We start from the raw sequence: 26,834 nt of genomic DNA, 5'->3' as shown, positions 1-26,834 counted from the left end.
TAAAGGGAACGGGGGGGGGGGGGGGCTACTGAATCTAGACAAAATGCATTCTAAAGACAGATCTAGTGAACTAGTGAACTGGGCCAAAGGGCTGACGCTGGCACCCATCAACAAGTTTACGTGTTTAAAGTGTAGGTTTAGGCTTTTAAATCAGAGATAAATGACTATAAATCAAAACCGCATGGCTTCCAAAATATTTTTTTAAACGCCGTTAATTTGTTTTACTAATGTTTTCTGCACTGTTGACAATGGATCCCTAATCGAATGCATATCTCTTGATTTTCTCAAAAGTCTTGACATTCTCTGTTAACAGCTATGTGTACGTTTTAGACAAAGCCAATCAGATGTCCACCCTGAAATTTTAGCTTGGGTTGAAACGTACTTGTTAACATATAAAAATACGTAACTGCTGACGACTGCGATTCTTATTTCGCAAGAATTTGTTGTCGAGACTCCTTTCATTTAAATGTATAATAACTACTTGCCTAATTTTGTTCAGTCATCTATTAGGTTAAACGCTGACTAGTGTATAACCCGCTGTGCAAATACTTCCGACTCCAATATTTCTCAACATCCGTCTGACGTGATTAGAAACTGGCGCGATGTCTGGCAGTTACACCTTCTTCCTAACAAATGCAAATCAATGCGGCTCAATCGACAATCAATCAGAAAGCAGCTCCATCTAACCCTCATATTCAGAACATTGGCAATTCTTTGCTAGATGGAGTAACTTCATTTAAATATCTAGGAGTACGCATAGGAGCTAATCCTTTGTGAAAATCGCTCCTTAATTATCTAGTCACTAACGCTATTAGAATGTTACGTTACATACGTCACAACTTTTCGAGACCAGCATCATCAGTTATAGTAACACTATAAACCGCTTTACGCTCTCAGTTGGAATAAATATGTGTGGTGTAGGATCGAAGTCACGAGTATTTTATTGACGAAATTGAATATCTACAGATTTTTATTAGGCCCTTTATATTATGTAAATATTCTTGTTTCTCAAGTGTGTCGTCAATAAATGCGTCCCTATACCTTCCTAACCATCTGCTACGCTGCGAAACCTGTCGTTTATCGACATTTCATAAAATCTATCATAATGCAGGACTAAGAAACGAACTGCTTAAGTGAGCCCTCATGTGCGTCGACCCATACAGGCCACAGTAAGAAAGTAGGCGCAGCTTTTCGTCAAACTAAATTGTTTCTTTGTACTCGTTCATCCCGAAGAATGCGACTGATGGGGACAGATGGATCACCTCCCATCGCCAATGGCATAAATATTGCTTCTTTTAAAGCCGCCATCGATGAATATCGTACGCTGTGACTTCATCATGTAACTTTTGATCTTTCGTCATCACTCCCTCTGTTCTGTGACGCCTTCGCGTATTGGAGGTATCCGAATAAAGTAATAGGGATGTCGCACGGCTTACCAACGTCCTCAATTGGCATGGCTCTTTCGTCTCCAGCCCACTCCTTGTATATTCTGGTCGCATGAAGAGAGAGAGAGAGAAAGATGGCTTTACTCATTTCCTTCATTATGATATCATTTCTGTATTGCTTATTTATCAATGGGTTGGGATTCTAGGGGCACTTCACGCACATTCCGGGGCTATCTATCTATCTATCTATCTATCTATCTATCTATCTATCTATCTATCTATCTATCTATCTATCTATCTATCTATCTATCTATCTATCTATCTATCTATCTATCTATCTATCTATCTATCTATCTATCTATCTATCTGTCTGTCTGTCTGTCTGTCTGTCTGTCTGTCTGTCTGTCTGTCTGTCTGTCTGTCTGTCTGTCTGTCTGTCTGTCTGTCTGTCTGTCTGTCTGTCTGTCTGTCTATCTATCTAACTATCTATCTATCTATCTATCTATGCTTGTATTTAACCGTTTTCCCGCCTGGTTTTCCTGCCTGGGTCACATGATAGTGTGCGCTCGAATGGCTAGCGCATCGTGTTGCTGCGCCTAAGTAACAGGATTCGAAACCAGCCATCGAAACAACTTAGGCCACTGACTATGTCACAATTTGTATATACGGGTCTGTCTGTCTGTCTATCTATCTATCTATCTATCTATCTATCTATCTATCTATCTATCTATCTATCTATCTATCTATCTATCTATCTATCTATCTATCTATCTATCTATCTATCTATCTATCTATCTGTCTGTCTGTCTGTCTGTCTGTCTGTCTGTCTGTCTGTCTGTCTGTCTGTCTGTCTGTCTGTCTATCTATCTATCTATCTATCTATCTATCTATCTATCTATCTATCTATCTATCTATCTATCTATCTATCTATCTATCTATCTATCTATCTATCTATCTATCTATCTATCTATGTTTGTATTTAACCGTTTTCCTGCCTGGTATCCTGCCTAGGTCACGTGATAGTCCGCGCTCGAATGGTTAGCGCATCGGGTTGCTGTGCTTAGGTAATAGGATCCGAAACCAACCATCGGAACAACTTAGGCCACTGAGTATGTCACAATTTGTATATACTGGTCATTCTTCAACAAACCTCATTCAAGCCGACATGGGTCACTGTACACGCGGTACTGGTTAGCACGGCATTTAGAATTTCTTTAAAGCCAACTCAGATTGCTGCTTTTTTCCACCTAGTTTGCGCTGATTTTCATTGAACCTCTGTCAAGTCAACTCGGGCAACAGGGTATACCCTCAATTGTATATGTGCCAGTAGGTGCGCACCGTTCTTCACTGAACGTCTGTGACGCCTTCCTTGGCTAACTAGGTACGCGCCACTAGAAATGTGCCAGTTTACAACGACGAAAAACATCGCTTACATTTCTTCGATGCTAATCAAAATAAAACCCACGTTACAAGGGTTCCTCAAGGACAACAACCCGGCGCATTAGCAGGCTGCACCACAGATGCAATGGGTATGTGACGCTCATCAATGAACGCTTTTCCCGCCAATACTATGGCAAGCTCCGCCATGAACGAAATGGGTATGTGCCGCGTCACAGGACCTCTCGCCAACTTGTGTCGAAATTGTTATGGAGCAGTGGGACATAATGTGACTATGAACAAAGGCGATTTGTCTAAAAGAGCGTGCGGCTGGTTTGGGCAGCCATCTTGAGAATGCAGTGTTGCTGCACCTTGTGTATACTTGTAAATACACCTACTATTCACTAATTCTGCTCGGTGGCATTTTGGTGAAGGTGTTGGGTAGCCAAAAAGTGACTACGGGACTCTGCAGTGATCGTCGTCTCGGTATTCACATCATGACGAAGGAGCAGGGGCCTGCGCCTGCGGCGTCTATCCCAACCGTTGTCCTGGCGTGTCCGAAAGTTGAGTGAACGTTCTGCGGCACTGACAACGTCGACGTGGACGATTCACTCTAAAAAAAGTTTACACCCTTTGGGGCTTACCTTGTCCCCAAACAATATTGGTCATCTGCCTTGCTTGGGTTTCATCGCTTGAAAACTCAGCGCTCGCTACTTTCCTGTCGAGAATGATGTGCCAAGCTTTTAACACGCAAGCCGTTCGTGACTAGGAAGTACCGGGCTCGCAGCGTTAAAGAAAGGAAATGCGGCCAAGAGAGATGACGATTATTCTTTGGGGACAAAATACAACCCAAAGGGTGTAAACTGTTTTTAGAGTGCTGGATCGCCATTTATGAGAGTGCGAGTACCCATAACAGATGGGATGCTTGCAACCGTAATGTAGGCCAACCTGATGTTATACTTCCAAGGCATGGTGAGGATGTGGCTTGGCAACAACGAAGATGAAGTTACGAATTGGAAAACTTGCAAACACAAGCTCAAGCACTTGTTTGGCCATCCGTTCGAGCCGAAGAACGCCACTAACAAAGACCTAGTGACTCGTGCGGAAACGTCCACGGAATCATTAATCACTTACATCCAGGACGTGCTTGCTCTGTACCGCAAGGCTGACAGTGATATGCGCGTGTCAGACAAGCTTGTCCATGTTTTGAGAGGCATCGCTGACGATGCTTTCAACTTGTTAATGTGCAAGAATTGTGCGAGAATCTGTGATATTATTACGATATTATCGGTAGATACCCAAGAGACGAGCCGCCGCGAGAACGACGACGAAGTGGGTCTGTGCCCTTGGCGCGAGAAAATGTCGGCCTGGCGCTCTGGCGTAAATAGCGCGCAAATAGCCTTTTGCGTCTGTGTCTTTCTACACGTAACAATATTATCAAGGAATGCCAAAGCTTCGAGCAGGTAGCGAGACGCCCCATTGCAACGTCTTTCACCCGCTTGCCGAACACAACTGCGGCTTCCTCATGCGAGGGCAGCAGATGGCAGCGACTTTCGACTTCAGAAGACGTGACACGAATTGTTCGGCGCAAAACTGCAGCAATGTCACCTGCCATCCTTTGCTCACGCGTCGGTGATCCCAACAGCTTGCCCGCGATACCACTTGTCCAAGCAACAGTCCCCGAAGAATTCCAAAATCTTCGAGTTCATTCGCCTGCTCTACTCCAGCTACACAACTCTCTGATCGATGTCATCCTTTGCCTTGCCAGTGGTGGCGAAGGGCGAACTGTAGATGATTGAACAATCTGATTTGCCTACCGTCGAATCGGTCACATTTCCCGCCATTGCCGCAGCCGTATCGCTTTTTAGCTGCCACTACCTACCTATGGTCATTAGTGTTCCGGACTGTGTCGACGCCGTTCCCAGCCTTCATTGACCAGCAACCGGCCAACACCGGCGTGACTGCTGCATAGAAACGTTTTTCACCCTCATCCCGCTGTCAGCCGTCCAGTTCACCACCAGCTCACCGGCCATCGTCCCTATCGCCTCAGGCTCGTCCCCCGCCGTCGCCAACGAACCTCCGACGCTCTTCTTCGGAAAGCAAACTGTTGCAGCTCCCGGAGGTAATACTGCACTGACGATCCGACCTGGAAATCGTGTACTCCCTTTACCGACCAGACAAACCTTGATTGACGTTGTAGTCGATGGCCTAAACATTCGGGCTTTTAGTTATCCTAACAGATAACTGCACTGTTGTGCAGTTATCTGTGATGAGTGCACAATTGCGCCACCGCCTGGACAAAGCACACACGCCGGCCCCATCACGAACCGCCCGCGTCGCCCATGGAGGAATGCTCACCATGCTCAAAATATGCACTGCTCGCGTCAGCATCACGGGGTACTTTACTACTCTTTTAACGCGACAGCGTTAAGGAGCTCGTGTCGCAGAAAAGCCAGTGTCGGCGTCGGCGGCGTAGGCCGCGAGCGAAAAATCCCGGAAAGCAACTCATAAATAAAACAACTTGCAAGATGGGTTAGGTGGGAATCGAACCAGGGTCTCCGGAGTGTGAGACGGAGAGGCTACCACTCAGCAATGAGTTCGATCGTTCAAAGTGGGACAAAAACGCTTCTAGTGAATGCGGTGTTGCCTTAAAAACGTGCCGTAGAAAGCTATACTGCTGTGTATATCGGTAATTATGAGCATGTAAGTTACAGAAGTCGCAGTTAAACGCGTAGCGAAGTAAGTTTGTGCTATATTTCTTCTGCGCTTTCCGCACACGCAGAGCCATCTTGCGGCAAACACAGAAGAACCCCTCCTCGCAATGTACGGCGCTGCCCCGACAGCTGGCGCGCCACGCGCGCATTGGAGCTGTGCGGGGACCGGTGCGGAGGCGCGTCGCGGCCCGGGTGTCACGTTTGGCTCGCGTAGATCGTTTCTCCCTCCGAGACACCGAGTTCTTTGGTTCGTTACGCTTGCTCAGGCGCACGTTTCGTTGCCGCGCCGAACGCTGCGTTGCCCGACGCTCACCGCGTGATTAGTGGGTGCGAGGTCCGATGCGGGGCGCCTCGTAAGTGATCGCTGCGCGGTAGCGCATTGTCTTACACCCCTTGGCGGGTCGACGGGAACGCTGCCGCGTTACACTCTTGGAGGCGAAGCTTAAGCGTCCTCCAATTTTTGTTTGCAGTCTTGGACCAGTGCCCTCACGACATTATACTAGGATTAGAATTCTTATCACCTTATTGCGCCCTCTCTGACTGCGCGTCCAGTGTGATTCAACTGCTATTGCCCCAGAGCTGTGACATTCCACAAGAGACAGAACGCCCATATTATCCCTTGATCACATCCTCCTGCCACCGCAATCTATCAAGTACGTTACCGTGAACTCATTTCCACCTGTTCCTGACTGCGTCTACGCGTTTTGCACGAGTACTCACGTAATGCTTGAAAGAAATCTCGCACTTCCGCACACCCTACTCCCTGTTGCAAACAACCGAACCACATTCCCTCTCCTCAATAAGTGTGCGCAGGTTATCCCGAGGGGCATGACGCTGGCTGATACCTCGCTTATTGATTGCGAGATATCTATATTAGATGCGGAAGTTCCACGGTCCTACGCAGGCTATTTCGACTGCTCTAACCCTGCATCAGACGAACTCAGCAAGATGATCTCACCTGACCTTCTTCCTACGCAGGCTGCTGACATCGCCGCGTCTCGGAGTCTGATTGCGACATTTTTTTATTCTGATGGCCGTCCCTTAGGCCAGACATCAGTCTCACTCACCATATATGTATCGGAGACGCCAATATCATGCGTCGACGTCCGTACCGTATTTCACATGTAGAACGCGTGAGGTGGACAAAATGTTGACTAAAGGCTTTATCCTACACTCGTCTAGTCCGTAGGCACCCCAGTTGTCCTTTTTAAGAAGAAGGATGGTAGCTGGCGCTTTTGCGTCGATTACCGACATCTGAATGAGATAATTCGCAAGACATCTAACGGGTACCACGTATTGATGACGCCTTGGATGGAGCCAAGTACCTCTTTTCAATAGACCTTCGCTGTGGATATTGCCAGATGTCTGTAGATGACATGGACTCGAAAAACCTGCCTTCGTAACACCGGACGGGCTTTATCAATTCAACCTTGTGCCGTTCGGCATTTTTAATGCCCCGGCAACCTCCGACCGAACGCTGGACTCTATACTTCGCGGATATAAGTGGTCCACTTGTCTGTGTTACTTAGACGACGTGGTGCTTTTTCGCCCACATTTGTGACTCATTTTACGCGTCTGTCGGCCATTCTCGCTGTTTTCCGACGTGCCGACCTGCAACTCCTCTCGTCCAAATGCCACTTAGGACATTACCCTTATCGGCCATTTTGTCAGTGCCGCAGGAGTTCAAGCCGACCGAGACAAGATTGGCGCCGTCCAAAGCTTTCTCGTACCATCATCCACAGCAGATGTCAGATGCTTTGTTGGAGTATGCTTTTATATCCGTCACTTCATCAATAACTTTCCGGACACCACCCGCCCGCTCACTGACCTAAAAAATAGTTTTCCTTTTCATAGGGCCGTGCGCAAGATGAAATCTTTGCCACGCTCGTCCGCCTGCTTACGGCTACACATTTGCTGGCTGACTACGACCCATACGCTGCTGCTGAAGTTCGCACAAATACCAGCTGCCATGGAACAGGAGCTATCCTCGTTCAACAGCAGAACAACGCAGAGCGGGCAATTGCATACGCTAGACGCCATCTCTCACCCACAGAACGGAAGCTTTCTATCACAGAACGCGAGTACCTGGCGTTTGTTTGGACATTAGCCAAGTTCCGCCCTAACTTATTTGGCCGCCCATTTCTCGTTATCACTGATCACCATGCTCTGTGCTGGCTGTCATCGCTGCAGGACCCAACTGGACGAATTGTTTGGTGGGCGCGGCGGCCACAAGAATGCACTTTTACTGTTCTGTACAAATCTCGCCGTTTACTCAAAGACGCCGACCGTCTCTCCCGTTACCCGGTTGACAGTCCAAACCACGATTCCCATGACGCCGACGCTTGCGTCCTAGCCATTTCAAGCTTGCGTGACGTTCGTAATGAACAATGCCGTGATGGCTCTTTTCGTCTCCTCATCGATCGCGCAGCTTCTGTGCACCCTGAACCCGCTGTCAGCGAATTCGTACTCCGCCACGGCGTTCCGTAGCGACGCAATATTCGCCCTGACGGCGTGGAACTTTTGCTCGTCCTACCTTGACGTCTTCGAGCAGAAGTTCTTGAGCAGCTAACGACGCGCCCACTGCTGGCCATCTCGGTGTATCCTCGACTAATGACCGTGTACGACACTGCGTTTACTGGCCCGGCCTGTGTCGCTCCTTGCGCCGCTACGTTGCAGCTTGTGCACTTTGTCAGCGCCGCAAACGACCTGCTTTATTATACTCTGGACGCCTACACCCCATGGATGTCAACAAGATGTCGCGCCAGACGGCACAACACGTTACGCCACCACGTAAGCATTGCCTGCAAGCTGCGCTACGGGCGTTGCGGATTTCCTTCTGTATTACGTCATACTGCACAACGGGCGCACCGAGGCAGCTGCTCACTGATCGTGGCCGTACCTTGTCACGCGTTGTCGAAGATATTTTTCGTTCCAGTTCTGCCGTGTACAAACTATCCACAGCGTATCCCCCGCCGCCCAATAGGCTAACTGAGCGGCTGAACCGCACGTTGGCGGAGTGCTATCCATGTCCGTTTCTCCGGAGCACAGTGACTGGGATGACACGTTACCATACATAACCTTTGCTTCTAGTTCATCCCTTCACGAGACGGCTGGTTTTTTCCCCGTTATATGCTGTTTGGCCGCCACTCAACTTTTTCCTTCGACACGCTCTTTCTGCCTACGACCAACATTCCAACTGAGTGTGCTTGTGACATCTTCGCCAGGGTCCACACAGCTCACCAGATTGACCGCTCACGGCTCACTGCCTCGCAGGTTGCACAGAAGTCTACGTACGGCACCCGCCATCGACATGTTCCTCTCTCCCCTAGGTTCCTAGTTCTTCTATGAAGACCATGCACCATCGCATCGAATTGTCCGAAAAACTGCTGCCGCTCTACAGAGGGCCTTAGAAGGTCCTGCACCAGCTCGACGATGTAAATTACCAAGTATCCTCTCTGGACTATCGCTAATTGTCGGCCTCTGCGCCCACTGATGTCAACGCTTCTAGGCTGAAACCTTACTTCACCGCGACTTCGCCCCCCTAAAACTGCCGCTAAGGCGGCGGCTTTCCGACCGGGGCTTGATGTTACGTAGCAGTGGGGCATAGTGTGACTCTGAACAAAGTCAACGATTTGTTGAAAAGAAGGTGCGGCTGGTTGCAACACTGCATGCATCTTGTGCATGCAGTGTTGCTGCAACTTGTATATGCTTGTGAATGCACCTACGGCTCACTAATTCTGCCCCTTGGCAATATTTTGTGTAAATTAGCAAACTGTGTAAATTAGCATCACTTGCGGCAAGTATTTCAGCTAATGAAAGTGATGGTCCGGGTGTCATAACTATTCGCATTGTTAAAGAAAACACTGACGTAGGAGGACCTATACAATGCCGTGTTTTTCAACATCTGTTAAACCGTTCTACATACCTATCGTAACTAAAAATTGCCAAGGCCGTTTCAATAGTGTTACGGGGAGAATAAATTTAGGAGCCTAGACTGGCAAGATGGCGTAGCCTAGAAGCCAAGGCCAAGGTCAGCACGAGCATAACACTAGTTAAAACCGTTGTCGTCTGTCATCGTCTTTATCAATATGCAAAGCACCCGTCACACAACCCCGGCGACAAAAACACCTTCCTGGTGTCTTCTATTCCAAGCAGCGAGCAGCGGTGCTGCACGGCTTGAGACGGAAAGCTCGAACGATTTCAGCCGTCGGTGCCGCAGACGACGATGCAGATGCGAGAGAGGGCACCTTGTATGGCACATTGGTCACATGACGCATCATGGGATATGGGCCGTGATAGCGCTAGAGCAGTTGATGATGAGGAGGAGGAGGAACCAGTTGATGAGTCTTTAGCAGTTGATGAGAGATACCGACACGACTAAAAAGTGTCCAGACGAAGACAAGGGATCCAGGCCTGAAGTACAGATCCCTGTGACGACAGTCGTAACTAGTTCTGGTGATGTTAGCGCGCGCAAAGACGTCACTCATGTATAGGGTACTGAAGACCATGGCAGAAGGTCGCGGTGTGTCGAGGGGGAGGAGGGCGTTACATCTAAACCAAAGATAAAAAGAAGAGTAGTCGGTAGTGTCATGTCGTGAAGAATTATATGGAAATGTAATGAACGGTAATGCGGTGTCCCCGTCCCGATGATCATCGGACAGGTACATGGAAAGCATGTCTGTGTGCATAAGTTGACACGTTCCGTAAATCCTTTGGATTGGGGATGATACACTGTCGTGAATTAGTGGAGAGCCGAGAACAAGCGCAGACGTTTGTCCACAACTTTCAAAACAAAACATCGGCCACGAGTGCCATGATGTAGAAGTACGTCGTGGACAAGAAAGTCCGTGACGTACGTGGAACAGCTGGTAGGAATAGCCCGCGTGATCGCGTACCACGTGGCTTCATCTGTGGCAACGGTAATCCATTTGTAACCAAAAGTCGACGTAGGCAAATGTACAAGCAAGTCTAGTGCAACGCGAGAAAATTATTCGGTACGGACAGCAGTACGCTTAACTCACCCGGCTGATGGGAGCAACGAAGAGTTTTTGAACGTTGGCAAAGTTCGCAAGACGCAAGATAGCGTCGGATAGATCAATATAACCCAGGCCAGCAGAACTGCCGTCTCACTGGGTCAAAAGTAGGAGAGACACCCATGTGTCCGGCGGTTGGGGCATCGTGATGTTAGATAAGATAAGACATCAAGATAATTGCTTCGGGGTGTAGATTTAGGCTACACAAAATGCCGTTACGTAGAAGAAGCAGGTGCAGTGACCGGTGACGTGCCATGAAAGAAAGGCGTCGAGACGGTGGCTCACAGCTGAGGCAGTGCGGCCGGGCAGAGATGTCGAGCTGCTAAACTCCCTAGGAGATGTCCTGTGATAGCTCGAGGCGCAAAACTCCCTAGAGCCTTCATTTAGGACGGAGTGGCCTCTGAGGAAGTTGATGCCATGAGCCTGGACTTGAGGACAGCGCTCGAACACAGAAAACGGGACGGACGTCTGATTATCAACCATGATGACACTAGCTGAACACCTACCAAGGATGCTCACAGCACAATGACGTTCACAAAGCGCACGACAGGTGGCCCGGCAGAAGCTAACGCCTTCTCCAGACGGCAACAAATGTCTGAACTGATGATTGGCAGTTGCGCCTGTATTTATAAGATCTTCTGTTTACGCCGTCGACAGGGATTTTAAGAAGATTGCGACTGCATGTAGTGGGCGGCAGAGAGCTTTTAGTACGTGTGAGCTATGCAGCGTTACCTATGGACGCTGCATCGTCTATTTTCTCGAGGTGGATCGGAAGGAAGGTGAGAGCACCGAGACAAAGGTGACTGTGGCAGGCAGCATTGAGGTGGCGGCGAAGGGCTATAGAAGGGCCTGGGAGGGTTGGGGTCAGTGCTGGGCTCTTCGACATGGATCGAAAAATGATTCAGGGGCGCTATAACGTAAAGCTGGGTGCTATAACGTAAAACTATTCCAAACTTTTCTATTCCAATTCTGCAAGCAGCCCTCCGCGATTGGTCAAAATTTTTTTGGACCGCCCCCGCTTCACCTGTCTGTCAGGCGACGTCACGAAAACCGCGATAGCTTCCCATCTGATACGACGTGCCTACTGATTATGCATGATTTGACCGAACAAAAGAAAAATAGTTATTTCAGATTCAGCGCCTATTCGCAATTAGCCCTCGGCTATTGGTCCAAATTTTTCGGGCTGCACCCACTTCACCTGCCTGTCACGCTAAGTCAGAAAACACCGAATATTCCCCGCGTCAAAGTGACGTGTACGCGTTGAAGATACATTAATATGCCGAACAAAACTGAATTTTCTTCTGAATAGCCGCAGGCTGCCCCGCTCCGAAAGGAATAAAAGATCGCTGCCGCCGATCGCTCAGGCACTGGCTACTTGCACTAGCCGGAAAGCATGGGTTTATTTGCGTGTTATGAAACTTCTTGCATGGCCGTGTTACGTCTTCGAACACTTTCGGTACGTTTACAACCTCGCTCTGCCAACTCTTCTTTGCTGAGGATCCATTTTAGCGGCAATATTAACCTTCCGTTGCAAGCCGCGATTTTCGACCAGCCATCGCAAGCTAAGTAAGAGAAAGCGGACCAAGCGCAGACGCCGGCACCACCCTCTTCATCCGGTTATCAAATTTCAGAGCACTGGTTCGGCCCAATCGAATCCCTCTTCACTTGAGCGTGGTTCTCGCCTCTTGTCAGCCAATTAGATAACACAAGCCGCTCACTGTAGGCAATGTTATTCGTTTTTAAGGTAAACAAAAGTGAATCCTATAAACAAGGAGAGTGATTGGTCTGTTCAAACAACCCTGCGTCTCACCGCCTAATGCTTGCGTCGGTGGTTACGCAAATTTGGCGTCAGCAGATTGCAATAAAACATTTTGGAATAGTTTTGCGTTATAGCACCCGAGATTATGTTCAAAGCGTCGAGCGACGCGAAAACTTATTGTTACGGAGGACGGCTCACGGCTGCGGCACTCCCGAGATATGTGGCTAGCGTGTCCACAGGAGAAGAAAATAGGCAGGTCATCGGACGTAAGCCATTTATTCCGGTTTTGATAACAGGGCTAACAAGGCGGGAAAGGGCAGGATTGCGCAGCCGCAGCAACAGCTGGAGAGACAGCGTATCCTGGTATCTACCGCAGCCATGCATCGTGGAAAAAAGAACATTGAATAAAGGCTTTGCGTACGTAAGGACAATTTCGCTTCCAGCATTTGAGGCCGTACCTAAGGGACGTTTACTTAGGGCATAAGTAAATGCCCAAGTGCGAACGAAAGGTCACTCAATTCGAGGCATCGAACTTACTTGACATACGCGTCCTTCATTGCGGCCACCGTTACTCCAATGCTCCTAATACCTAGCTTCTTGCTCCCATTTTCAAGCTCCAATAACATAGCCGCAAGGCCGTCTCTGCGCATAGTGTTTAGAGCAATGATTGCTTCATTTTCCTTCTCTTCAGCAATAGCAGCTTGAGGCGCTACTTTCTTCACCACAGCAAGGACACCTTCAGATTTGAAGGCATTTCGTTCCTTGAGAATCCGCAGCTTGTAGCCAACACCTGCAGCGAAAGACGTTTTTAAGTGTGCCTATCTAATTTATAAAGCATTCAGCAGTCATCAAAGATTGCGTGCGTATGACGTATTCATGAGAGCGAAAAAGGAACGTGAGAGAAAGGAGCCATACTAAGGACCATTGAGCTTAGTCACTCTGCCATTACCAGTTTCTTAAGGCTTTGACAAAGTGCACAGCACCTCGCGGCGTGTGCTGTGCCCACGGGCAAGACGTTCTCTTAATAATATAGTTCCCCTTACACAGTGTATCCTTGCTGCCGCCTCGCATTCTCTTTAATTTTGTAGGAGTCTTTCAGACGCTTGATTGTAGTCACAAAAATGCTGTCTGTAGTTCGCGTGCGGAAGAGTTGGCGAAATAACTGTTTTCTTCAGGCAGCAATAATGACAACATACGCAAAGGCTTGTGGTCATTCATAAAATCAAATGTTATATTTAGTTAAAATGGCAATTCACTTTGAAACGCTAATAAACTTTTGATTTAGCCAGTGACCTTTGTGTCTTTGTATCCTTGTGTCTTTCTGAAAAGGTGTTTTGCTGCAAGCCATGCACAAGCGTTGTAACCTGCAAAATTTATTTCTGAAATACAAAATGCCAAAAGGAAATGGTTATGAAAATCATCAGGACATGTACTGTATTTACTCGAATGTAAAGCTACCACAATTGCAACGCGCGAAACAACTTATCTGTCCATGCAAAAAAAAAGAAGAAAATAAAAATAAAACATCGAATGTAAAGCAAGATGAACGGGAAAAAAATGGTACGCTTATTCAAGGAATCAATTACGAAACCAGTTCTCTTCACTTAACATTTTTGTCTCAGGAGGAGACACAGCTTTCCTTGCGTTTTTCTCGGGCGATCATTTTGAGTCAGTTTCCCTTTCGCGAAATTTCGAGTGTCTCGGCAGCGAAAGCGTCACCTGCAAATGTTTCTGGCGCTGTGCCAAGCTCGTCATCAGCGCCAAGAGCGCTGTCAGCCGTATACTTCGAGGCGTTTGTTGCCGAAACAAGCCAAGTCTCCCCAAAGCGAAACTATCTCCTAAAGTGACCGCCCGAGAAGAAAGTCATGCGTACCGTCGAGCTCGTTTGAGATTAAGTACTTTTTAAAAGACCGCACAACCGTTTCATTCTCGGGCAGTACAAGGCCACTCACTACGAGGCCCTTCCGACCGGCCACGCTTTTATAAAGGACCTTCCATTGGCGTCACCATGTGAGATTTGTCAAAACATTGACGTTTAACTGCCGAGTCGTGGCGGAGTTTCCTGGCACCTCGGCGATTAAAATTACTCGTCTCTCGTAGCAGCCGTCGTGCAGAACGCTTTGCGTCGCTATAGCGTTGCGAATCATGGTGAAAGGAAAAGGCTGAGGAGAGGCCGTGTCCCGTCCCAACGCCTCCTAGAAAAAAGTCAAGCCTGCGTGCCACCAGATGTCACGTGAGAAACGTCACATCCGGTAGGCGATCGCCTCCGGTAGGTGCGCGCGAGAGAGCGAACGAAGCGAACCCTGTACTCGGCGCCGCAGTGCCCGCGCTGGACCAGCAGCAACCAGCCCGACGTTGCAGGCATCGTTTTGGCATGGTTTTGTGTTTATGTACTGGTTGCGCGTTCCTGCGCATGATCAACGTGCGTGGTGGTGCTTAAGCCGTGAATTGTGGCTATCAGCATGCCGTACAAGTGATGCGTGCCGAAATACCGGGAAAACTACGATGAAGACTCGAAAGTTCAATTCTTCTCATTTCCGAAGGACGACGCCCAGCGAAACAAGTTGCAGCGTGCCATACCACGCAACTACTACCAAGTTACAGCTTCTTCAAGGGTAAATATTGCTGTATTTAGCTTGTTGTGTACCTTCGTGCGCGATTTTACAGTGCGCATTGTTCATTGTCAGTGCAAACACATTGAGCGTCAGGCCTACAATCCGTTACATCGCTGAAACGGCCGAGGCGTTGCAAGGACTCTTAGAATGCTTCCTATGGCTGACCGACGAAGATAGTCACCTTCAGATTTCGCACAGAGGTGGCGTAAAGCAGGCAGAGTTGGGTTTTACTAGTTTTATGTCGTATATTTGCCAAATTGTTTTAGATTAATAATCAAATATGAAAGGTGTCTGGTAAAGGAAAGGTTTCTAAGTAACGCCAGTTCTCGCCGTTCAGTGCAGTCAAGATATCTCAATGTTTCGCTTAGTCTGCTTTCGTTCTTCTGCAGTTGTGAAGGAATAGCACTGCGGCTCGAGCTGTAGGGAAGCTATTATTCAGTCAGACATTACTCTAGAAGGTGCGATCTCCGATCTATTCTGTCATGCAAGTAAGCTGTCAATGTTCGTTAATAAAAAGGCTAACCACTAAATACTACGTTCTTTGCCGTGATCCGCTCGAGTATGTACGAGCTAGTGATACCAGAGGTTTTGAGCTGCCCAACTGTTTCTGCTATCGGGAGGAAAAGTAGATCGGTCACGGAAGCGGATTCAAAGCTTTGTTGCTCGAAACCGAGACGCATGGCCATTGATTTATGCAGTTGGTGACACTAGGCTTCGTTGGCGATGCTTTCGGCTCTCGTCATTCGATCAATTCGGTGTTAACTTGACCCGTCGTAACATTTAGATTTGATCTTATAGTTCATTTGCTTAATCTGCCTGTTGTGCGTTCTTCCATGCTCTGCAGCAGCTATGATTTTCGCGGAATGATCTTGTCGAGCTTAACGACAAGAATAATTGTGAAATAGAAGCATGCCTTTTCGAATTTTTAGCACACGCTAACTGAGGAGCACATGTGTTTTCTGTGAAAAGTGTTCCTTGAGCCTGTTCTTGCATCTCGAAAGAATCTAATCTGCCCGTACTAGAAAAACTACCTTGAGCACATATACATAATATGAATAATATCCTTTTGGAAACACTATTACATCATTTTGTGATACTGTCCCCTGTTTTCGTTTTCGCAGGTCTGTGCGCTACACTTCCATGAGAGCTTTGTTATAAAGAAGTTTGTATATCATGACCAAAGGACTGGGAATGTTATCCAGGCAACTTTGCCGGTACCACGACTGGACCCTAGTGCTGTGCCTTCAATATTCATGGACTGCCCATCATACTTGTCCACACCAGAGTGTTCCAAAACAAGAGAGGAGGCAGAAGATCGACTGCAGCGATTGGACTCCTCCCACCTTGCAAATGCATTGGCGAATTCATTCTCGTCACATAGGACGGAAGTTGGCATGTATCTGTTCCAGACATTAACAGAGCTGCAGGCATGTCTGCAGGGATCATCGTTGCGAGAAAAGCTAACGTTGTTGCTAACCAGAGGCACCACGCCAAGCACTGAAGCTTCTGTTGGGATCAGTGACCGTATGAACATAACTGTATGCCATCAATAGTCACAATGAAAATGCCCAGATATTCACCACATTTGATGGTTAATACTAGTCTTCTCTTTACAATATCACTACACGCGTGCAAATTCCTGCGACACGCAGATGTTCTTACACTTCCTCATCCTGCAACCATCAGAAAGCTTTGTGCATCATGTCAGCTGTCGCCGCAAGGAGAGATGGATAAGTGTCTCCAGCCTCACGAGCGCATACTGATTTTATGCTTGATGAAATTCACTTGAAACCATTCTTAAATTGCAAGTGTGGCAATGCTTTCGGGGATGCCTTTACCTTGTCTGACGCTGCCACGACGGCCCATCTTCGGAGTTACACTTACAGTTCGCAGTTGGCTATGTTACAAAGTTTGGTTTCTTCTTTTAAAGAGGTCGCTCACATCCTTCCTGTTAAAACCATTGACGCTGCTATGTTGCATAACGTCACCCTAAACGTCGTGAGTGGTTTGGAGTCGCACGGGTTAAAAGTCGTGTGTATTGTTACTGACAACAATGCTATCAATAGAAAGACAATGTGAAGCTTTTGTAGTCCTTCAAAGCTGCAGTTTGTGTAGCCACATCCCTGCGACCCGACGAGACCCGGGTTTTACATTGTTGTCACAGTCTATTTCTTGAAACTGTGCGGAATAATCGCATAAACTAAAAAAAATCATGGCACTAATTTCTATTACCCGAAGTTTGAGATTGCTAGTTATACAATTCACAGTGGTCATATCATGTGGGCTTCGTTTGAGGCAGTGTGCAGACTATACAAACTGGAAGGAGGGTGTTTGCTAAAGTATGGCCACCAGTTCACCTCAAAAGCTTTGAATCCGTCAACGTTAGAGCGGCGAAATGTGCAGATTGCACTACAAGTATTCAATCAATTTCCTGCAGAATGGTTTCTGACGCATGCGAATGATATTGAAAGACGAGCAGGAACCTGCGAACTTTATCAATATTATCGTTGGCTTGTAGGCAGTGGTAAATATCGAAACCCACTCGAAGGTTTTCCAAGAACATGACCCTTTTCAAGAGCCAGTGAAAGCAATGAAAAATGAGAAAAGAAACGTGAAATTTTTTGAGACATTTGCGGAGTGGCTAGACATATAGATTGCACTACGTTTTGACAATGGCGTTTTCACACGTGAGACGGTAAATGCCTTGCGTCTGACGTCCTGTGGGCTTATGGAATTCTCTCGACACTGGCTTGAGGAACTTTAAACACGCTACGTGCTTCTAGGAAAAGTTCAGACCAATCTACTCGAGGCGAAGTTCGGTCAATATAGACAACTTGCGGGTGGCCAGTACCATGTTTCTATTCGACAAGTGCACTAGTGTGAGGCAGAAATTCGTTTGCAAAATTCGCTGCCAGTTCTACAACTGAGGAACTCAGGCTTCCTCAACCGAGCACACGACAAAAGCAGAACTTTGATAATGCCTTCAGCTTTGAAGTCACAGATTCTGACTTGGATGCTTTGCCTTCCAAAATCCCAGTGATCACATATGTAGTTGGGTATTGTGCTCATGCTGCTTGTAAGGCACTGAAGTGAGCGCATGCCTACCTTTTTTTCTTTTCAGGCGTCTTTTCTGTGACGCCTTCGCGTATTGGAGGTATCCGAATAAAGTAATAGGGATGTCGCACGGCTTACCAACGTCCTCAATTGGCATGGCTCTTTCGTCTCCAGCCCACTCCTTGTATATTCTGGTCGCATGAAGAGAGAGAGAGAGAAAGATGGCTTTACTCATTTCCTTCATTATGATATCATTTCTGTATTGCTTATTTATCAATGGGTTGGGATTCTAGGGGCACTTCACGCACATTCCGGGGCTATCTATCTATCTATCTATCTATCTATCTATCTATCTATCTATCTATCTATCTATCTATCTATCTATCTATCTATCTATCTATCTATCTATCTATCTATCTATCTATCTATCTATCTATCTATCTATCTATCTATCTATCTATCTATCTATCTATCTATCTATCTATCTATCTATCTATCTATCTATCTATCTGTCTGTCTGTCTGTCTGTCTGTCTGTCTGTCTGTCTGTCTGTCTGTCTGTCTGTCTGTCTGTCTGTCTGTCTGTCTGTCTGTCTGTCTGTCTATCTATCTAACTATCTATCTATCTATCTATCTATGCTTGTATTTAACCATTTTCCCGCCTGGTTTTCCTGCCTGGGTCACATGATAGTGTGCGCTCGAATGGCTAGCGCATCGTGTTGCTGCGCCTAAGTAACAGGATTCGAAACCAGCCATCGAAACAACTTAGGCCACTGACTATGTCACAATTTGTATATACGGGTCTGTCTGTCTGTCTGTCTATCTATCTATCTATCTATCTATCTATCTATCTATCTATCTATCTATCTATCTATCTATCTATCTATCTATCTATCTATCTATCTATCTATCTATCTATCTATCTATCTATCTATCTATCTATCTATCTATCTATCTATCTATCTATCTATCTATCTATCTATCTATCTATCTATCTATCTGTCTGTCTGTCTGTCTGTCTGTCTGTCTGTCTGTCTGTCTGTCTGTCTGTCTGTCTGTCTGTCTGTCTATCTATCTTTCTATCTATCTATCTATCTATCTATCTATCTATCTATCTATCTATCTATCTATCTATCTATCTATCTATCTATCTATCTATCTATCTATCTATCTATCTATCTATCTATCTATCTATGTTTGTATTTAACCGTTTTCCTGCCTGGTATCCTGCCTAGGTCACGTGATAGTCCGCGCTCGAATGGTTAGCGCATCGGGTTGCTGTGCTTAGGTAATAGGATCCGAAACCAACCATCGGAACAACTTAGGCCACTGAGTATGTCACAATTTGTATATACTGGTCATTCTTCAACAAACCTCATTCAAGCCGACATGGGTCACTGTACACGCGGTACTGGTTAGCACGGCATTTAGAATTTCTTTAAAGCCAACTCAGATTGCTGCTTTTTTCCACCTAGTTTGCGCTGATTTTCATTGAACCTCTGTCAAGTCAACTCGGGCAACAGGGTATACCCTCAATTGTATATGTGCCAGTAGGTGCGCACCGTTCTTCACTGAACGTCTGTGACGCCTTCCTTGGCTAACTAGGTACGCGCCACTAGAAATGTGCCAGTTTACAACGACGAAAAACATCGCTTACATTTCTTCGATGCTAATCAAAATAAAACCCACGTTACAAGGGTTCCTCAAGGACAACAACCCGGCGCATTAGCAGGCTGCACCACAGATGCAATGGGTATGTGACGCTCATCAATGAACGCTTTTCCCGCCAATACTATGGCAAGCTCCGCCATGAACGAAATGGGTATGTGCCGCGTCACAGGACCTCTCGCCAACTTGTGTCGAAATTGTTATGGAGCAGTGGGACATAATGTGACTATGAACAAAGGCGATTTGTCTAAAAGAGCGTGCGGCTGGTTTGGGCAGCCATCTTGAGAATGCAGTGTTGCTGCACCTTGTGTATACTTGTAAATACACCTACTATTCACTAATTCTGCTCGGTGGCATTTTGGTGAAGGTGTTGGGTAGCCAAAAAGTGACTACGGGACTCTGCAGTGATCGTCGTCTCGGTATTCACATCATGACGAAGGAGCAGGGGCCTGCGCCTGCGGCGTCTATCCCAACCGTTGTCCTGGCGTGTCCGAAAGTTGAGTGAACGTTCTGCGGCACTGACAACGTCGACGTGGACGATTCACTCTAAAAAAAGTTTACACCCTTTGGGGCTTACCTTGTCCCCAAACAATATTGGTCATCTGCCTTGCTTGGGTTTCATCGCTTGAAAACTCAGCGCTCGCTACTTTCCTGTCGAGAATGATGTGCCAAGCTTTTAACACGCAAGCCGTTCGTGACTAGGAAGTACCGGGCTCGCAGCGTTAAAGAAAGGAAATGCGGCCAAGAGAGATGACGATTATTCTTTGGGGACAAAATACAACCCAAAGGGTGTAAACTGTTTTTAGAGTGCTGGATCGCCATTTATGAGCGTGCGAGTACCCATAACAGATGGGATGCTTGCAACCGTAATGTAGGCCAACCTGATGTTATACTTCCAAGGCATGGTGAGAATGTGGCTTGGCAACAACGAAGATGAAGTTACGAATTGGAAAACTTGCAAACACAAGCTCAAGCACTTGTTTGGCCATCCGTTCGAGCCGAAGAACGCCACTAACAAAGACCTAGTGACTCGTGCGGAAACGTCCACGGAATCATTAATCACTTACATCCAGGACGTGCTTGCTCTGTACCGCAAGGCTGACAGTGATATGCGCGTGTCAGACAAGCTTGTCCATGTTTTGAGAGGCATCGCTGACGATGCTTTCAACTTGTTAATGTGCAAGAATTGTGCGAGAATCTGTGATATTATTACGATATTATCGGTAGATACCCAAGAGACGAGCCGCCGCGAGAACGACGACGAAGTGGGTCTGTGCCCTTGGCGCGAGAAAATGTCGGCCTGGCGCTCTGGCGTAAATAGCGCGCAAATAGCCTTTTGCGTCTGTGTCTTTCTACACGTAACAATATTATCAAGGAATGCCAAAGCTTCGAGCAGGTAGCGAGACGCCCCATTGCAACGTCTTTCACCCGCTTGCCGAACACAACTGCGGCTTCCTCATGCGAGGGCAGCAGATGGCAGCGACTTTCGACTTCAGAAGACGTGACACGAATTGTTCGGCGCAAAACTGCAGCAATGTCACCTGCCATCCTTTGCTCACGCGTCGGTGATCCCAACAGCTTGCCCGCGATACCACTTGTCCAAGCAACAGTCCCCGAAGAATTCCAAAATCTTCGAGTTCATTCGCCTGCTCTACTCCAGCTACACAACTCTCTGATCGATGTCATCCTTTGCCTTGCCAGTGGTGGCGAAGGGCGAACTGTAGATGATTGAACAATCTGATTTGCCTACCGTCGAATCGGTCACATTTCCCGCCATTGCCGCAGCCGTATCGCTTTTTAGCTGCCACTACCTACCTATGGTCATTAGTGTTCCGGACTGTGTCGACGCCGTTCCCAGCCTTCATTGACCAGCAACCGGCCAACACCGGCGTGACTGCTGCATAGAAACGTTTTTCACCCTCATCCCGCTGTCAGCCGTCCAGTTCACCACCAGCTCACCGGCCATCGTCCCTATCGCCTCAGGCTCGTCCCCCGCCGTCGCCAACGAACCTCCGACGCTCTTCTTCGGAAAGCAAACTGTTGCAGCTCCCGGAGGTAATACTGCACTGACGATCCGACCTGGAAATCGTGTACTCCCTTTACCGACCAGACAAACCTTGATTGACGTTGTAGTCGATGGCCTAAACATTCGGGCTTTTAGTTATCCTAACAGATAACTGCACTGTTGTGCAGTTATCTGTGATGAGTGCACAATTGCGCCACCGCCTGGACAAAGCACACACGCCGGCCCCATCACGAACCGCCCGCGTCGCCCATGGAGGAATGCTCACCATGCTCAAAATATGCACTGCTCGCGTCAGCATCACGGGGTACTTTACTACTCTTTTAACGCGACAGCGTTAAGGAGCTCGTGTCGCAGAAAAGCCAGTGTCGGCGTCGGCGGCGTAGGCCGCAAGCGAAAAATCCCGGAAAGCAACTCATAAATAAAACAACTTGCAAGATGGGTTAGGTGGGAATCGAACCAGGGTCTCCGGAGTGTGAGACGGAGAGGCTACCACTCAGCAATGAGTTCGATCGTTCAAAGTGGGACAAAAACGCTTCTAGTGAATGCGGTGTTGCCTTAAAAACGTGCCGTAGAAAGCTATACTGCTGTGTATATCGGTAATTATGAGCATGTAAGTTACAGAAGTCGCAGTTAAACGCGTAGCGAAGTAAGTTTGTGCTATATTTCTTCTGCGCTTTCCGCACACGCAGAGCCATCTTGCGGCAAACACAGAAGAACCCCTCCTCGCAATGTACGGCGCTGCCCCGACAGCTGGCGCGCCACGCGCGCATTGGAGCTGTGCGGGGACCGGTGCGGAGGCGCGTCGCGGCCCGGGTGTCACGTTTGGCTCGCGTAGATCGTTTCTCCCTCCGAGACACCGAGTTCTTTGGTTCGTTACGCTTGCTCAGGCGCACGTTTCGTTGCCGCGCCGAACGCTGCGTTGCCCGACGCTCACCGCGTGATTAGTGGGTGCGAGGTCCGATACGGGGCGCCTCGTAAGTGATCGCTGCGCGGTAGCGCATTGTCTTACACCCCTTGGCGGGTCGACGGGAACGCTGCCGCGTTACACTCTTGGAGGCGAAGCTTAAGCGTCCTCCAATTTTTGTTTGCAGTCTTGGACCAGTGCCCTCACGACATTATACTAGGATTAGAATTCTTATCACCTTATTGCGCCCTCTCTGACTGCGCGTCCAGTGTGATTCAACTGCTATTGCCCCAGAGCTGTGACATTCCACAAGAGACAGAACGCCCATATTATCCCTTGATCACATCCTCCTGCCACCGCAATCTATCAAGTACGTTACCGTGAACTCATTTCCACCTGTTCCTGACTGCGTCTACGCGTTTTGCACGAGTACTCACGTAATGCTTGAAAGAAATCTCGCACTTCCGCACACCCTACTCCCTGTTGCAAACAACCGAACCACATTCCCTCTCCTCAATAAGTGTGCGCAGGTTATCCCGAGGGGCATGACGCTGGCTGATACCTCGCTTATTGATTGCGAGATATCTATATTAGATGCGGAAGTTCCACGGTCCTACGCAGGCTATTTCGACTGCTCTAACCCTGCATCAGACGAACTCAGCAAGATGATCTCACCTGACCTTCTTCCTACGCAGGGCTGCTGACATCGCCGCGTCTCGGAGTCTGATTGCGACATTTTTTTATTCTGATGGCCGTCCCTTAGGCCAGACATCAGTCTCACTCACCATATATGTATCGGAGACGCCAATATCATGCGTCGACGTCCGTACCGTATTTCACATGTAGAACGCGTGAGGTGGACAAAATGTTGACTAAAGGCTTTATCCTACACTCGTCTAGTCCGTAGGCACCCCAGTTGTCCTTTTTAAGAAGAAGGATGGTAGCTGGCGCTTTTGCGTCGATTACCGACATCTGAATGAGATAATTCGCAAGACATCTAACGGGTACCACGTATTGATGACGCCTTGGATGGAGCCAAGTACCTCTTTTCAATAGACCTTCGCTGTGGATATTGCCAGATGTCTGTAGATGACATGGACTCGAAAAACCTGCCTTCGTAACACCGGACGGGCTTTATCAATTCAACCTTGTGCCGTTCGGCATTTTTAATGCCCCGGCAACCTCCGACCGAACGCTGGACTCTATACTTCGCGGATATAAGTGGTCCACTTGTCTGTGTTACTTAGACGACGTGGTGCTTTTTCGCCCACATTTGTGACTCATTTTTACGCGTCTGTCGGCCATTCTCGCTGTTTTCCGACGTGCCGACCTGCAACTCCTCTCGTCCAAATGCCACTTAGGACATTACCCTTATCGGCCATTTTGTCAGTGCCGCAGGAGTTCAAGCCGACCGAGACAAGATTGGCGCCGTCCAAAGCTTTCTCGTACCATCATCCACAGCAGATGTCAGATGCTTTGTTGGAGTATGCTTTTATATCCGTCACTTCATCAATAACTTTCCGGACACCACCCGCCCGCTCACTGACCTAAAAAATAGTTTTCCTTTTCATAGGGCCGTGCGCAAGATGAAATCTTTGCCACGCTCGTCCGCCTGCTTACGGCTACACATTTGCTGGCTGACTACGACCCATACGCTGCTGCTGAAGTTCGCACAAATACCAGCTGCCATGGAACAGGAGCTATCCTCGTTCAACAGCAGAACAACGCAGAGCGGGTAATTGCATACGCTAGACGCCATCTCTCACCCACAGAACGGAAGCTTTCTATCACAGAACGCGAGTACCTGGCGTTTGTTTGGACATTAGCCAAGTTCCGCCCTAACTTATTTGGCCGCCCATTTCTCGTTATCACTGATCACCATGCTCTGTGCTGGCTGTCATCGCTGCAGGACCCAACTGGACGAATTGTTTGGTGGGCGCGGCGGCCACAAGAATGCACTTTTACTGTTCTGTACAAATCTCGCCGTTTACATCTGTCTCGCGTGTGTCTCCCGTTACCCGGTTGACAGTCCAAACCACGATTCCCATGACGCCGACGCTTGCGTCCTAGCCATTTCAAGCTTGCGTGACGTTCGTAATGAACAATGCCGTGATGGCTCTTTTCGTCTCCTCATCGATCGCGCAGCTTCTGTGCACCCTGAACCCGCTGTCAGCGAATTCGTACTCCGCCACGGCGTTCCGTAGCGACGCAATATTCGCCCTGACGGCGTGGAACTTTTGCTCGTCCTACCTTGACGTCTTCGAGCAGAAGTTCTTGAGCAGCTAACGACGCGCCCACTGCTGGCCATCTCGGTGTATCCTCGACTAATGACCGTGTACGACACTGCGTTTACTGGCCCGGCCTGTGTCGCTCCTTGCGCCGCTACGTTGCAGCTTGTGCACTTTGTCAGCGCCGCAAACGACCTGCTTTATTATACTCTGGACGCCTACACCCCATGGATGTCAACAAGATGTCGCGCCAGACGGCACAACACGTTACGCCACCACGTAAGCATTGCCTGCAAGCTGCGCTACGGGCGTTGCGGATTTCCTTCTGTATTACGTCATACTGCACAACGGGCGCACCGAGGCAGCTGCTCACTGATCGTGGCCGTACCTTGTCACGCGTTGTCGAAGATATTTTTCGTTCCAGTTCTGCCGTGTACAAACTATCCACAGCGTATCCCCCGCCGCCCAATAGGCTAACTGAGCGGCTGAACCGCACGTTGGCGGAGTGCTATCCATGTCCGTTTCTCCGGAGCACAGTGACTGGGATGACACGTTACCATACATAACCTTTGCTTCTAGTTCATCCCTTCACGAGACGGCTGGTTTTTTCCCCGTTATATGCTGTTTGGCCGCCACTCAACTTTTTCCTTCGACACGCTCTTTCTGCCTACGACCAACATTCCAACTGAGTGTGCTTGTGACATCTTCGCCAGGGTCCACACAGCTCACCAGATTGACCGCTCACGGCTCACTGCCTCGCAGGTTGCACAGAAGTCTACGTACGGCACCCGCCATCGACATGTTCCTCTCTCCCCTAGGTTCCTAGTTCTTCTATGAAGACCATGCACCATCGCATCGAATTGTCCGAAAAACTGCTGCCGCTCTACAGAGGGCCTTAGAAGGTCCTGCACCAGCTCGACGATGTAAATTACCAAGTATCCTCTCTGGACTATCGCTAATTGTCGGCCTCTGCGCCCACTGATGTCAACGCTTCTAGGCTGAAACCTTACTTCACCGTGACTTCGCCCCCCTAAAACTGCCGCTAAGGCGGCGGCTTTCCGACCGGGGCTTGATGTTACGTAGCAGTGGGGCATAGTGTGACTCTGAACAAAGTCAACGATTTGTTGAAAAGAAGGTGCGGCTGGTTGCAACACTGCATGCATCTTGTGCATGCAGTGTTGCTGCAACTTGTATATGCTTGTGAATGCACCTACGGCTCACTAATTCTGCCCCTTGGCAATATTTTGTGTAAATTAGCAAACTGTGTAAATTAGCATCACTTGCGGCAAGTATTTCAGCTAATGAAAGTGATGGTCCGGGTGTCATAACTATTCGCATTGTTAAAGAAAACACTGACGTAGGAGGACCTATACAATGCCGTGTTTTTCAACATCTGTTAAACCGTTCTACATACCTATCGTAACTAAAAATTGCCAAGGCCGTTTCAATAGTGTTACGGGGAGAATAAATTTAGGAGCCTAGACTGGCAAGATGGCGTAGCCTAGAAGCCAAGGCCAAGGTCAGCACGAGCATAACACTAGTTAAAACCGTTGTCGTCTGTCATCGTCTTTATCAATATGCAAAGCACCCGTCACACAACCCCGGCGACAAAAACACCTTCCTGGTGTCTTCTATTCCAAGCAGCGAGCAGCGGTGCTGCACGGCTTGAGACGGAAAGCTCGAACGATTTCAGCCGTCGGTGCCGCAGACGACGATGCAGATGCGAGAGAGGGCACCTTGTATGGCACATTGGTCACATGACGCATCATGGGATATGGGCCGTGATAGCGCTAGAGCAGTTGATGATGAGGAGGAGGAGGAACCAGTTGATGAGTCTTTAGCAGTTGATGAGAGATACCGACACGACTAAAAAGTGTCCAGACGAAGACAAGGGATCCAGGCCTGAAGTACAGATCCCTGTGACGACAGTCGTAACTAGTTCTGGTGATGTTAGCGCGCGCAAAGACGTCACTCATGTATAGGGTACTGAAGACCATGGCAGAAGGTCGCGGTGTGTCGAGGGGGAGGAGGGCGTTACATCTAAACCAAAGATAAAAAGAAGAGTAGTCGGT

General features: G+C 48.1%; 2 protein-coding genes across 2 annotated transcripts in view; both read right to left on the bottom strand.

Moving 5' to 3' along the window:
• LOC129384536 (uncharacterized) overlaps positions 1 to 1,482 on the bottom strand; it is a 95,068-nt gene extending 93,586 nt beyond the window's left edge. The window contains exon 1 of the mRNA XM_072288162.1: positions 1,437 to 1,482. Coding sequence (XP_072144263.1) covers positions 1,437 to 1,455 — 19 coding nt within the window. The 5' untranslated portion in view covers positions 1,456 to 1,482. The remainder of the gene's footprint in view (positions 1 to 1,436) is intronic.
• Positions 1 to 26,834, bottom strand: part of LOC126530061 (ubiquitin carboxyl-terminal hydrolase 8-like) — a 652,141-nt gene that overhangs the window by 419,119 nt on the left and 206,188 nt on the right. The window lies entirely within an intron of this gene.

Source organism: Dermacentor andersoni, chromosome 5 (assembly GCF_023375885.2).
Source record: "Dermacentor andersoni chromosome 5, qqDerAnde1_hic_scaffold, whole genome shotgun sequence".
Lineage (NCBI taxonomy): Eukaryota > Metazoa > Arthropoda > Arachnida > Ixodida > Ixodidae > Dermacentor > Dermacentor andersoni.
This window is presented reverse-complemented; position numbering and strand designations above follow the sequence as displayed.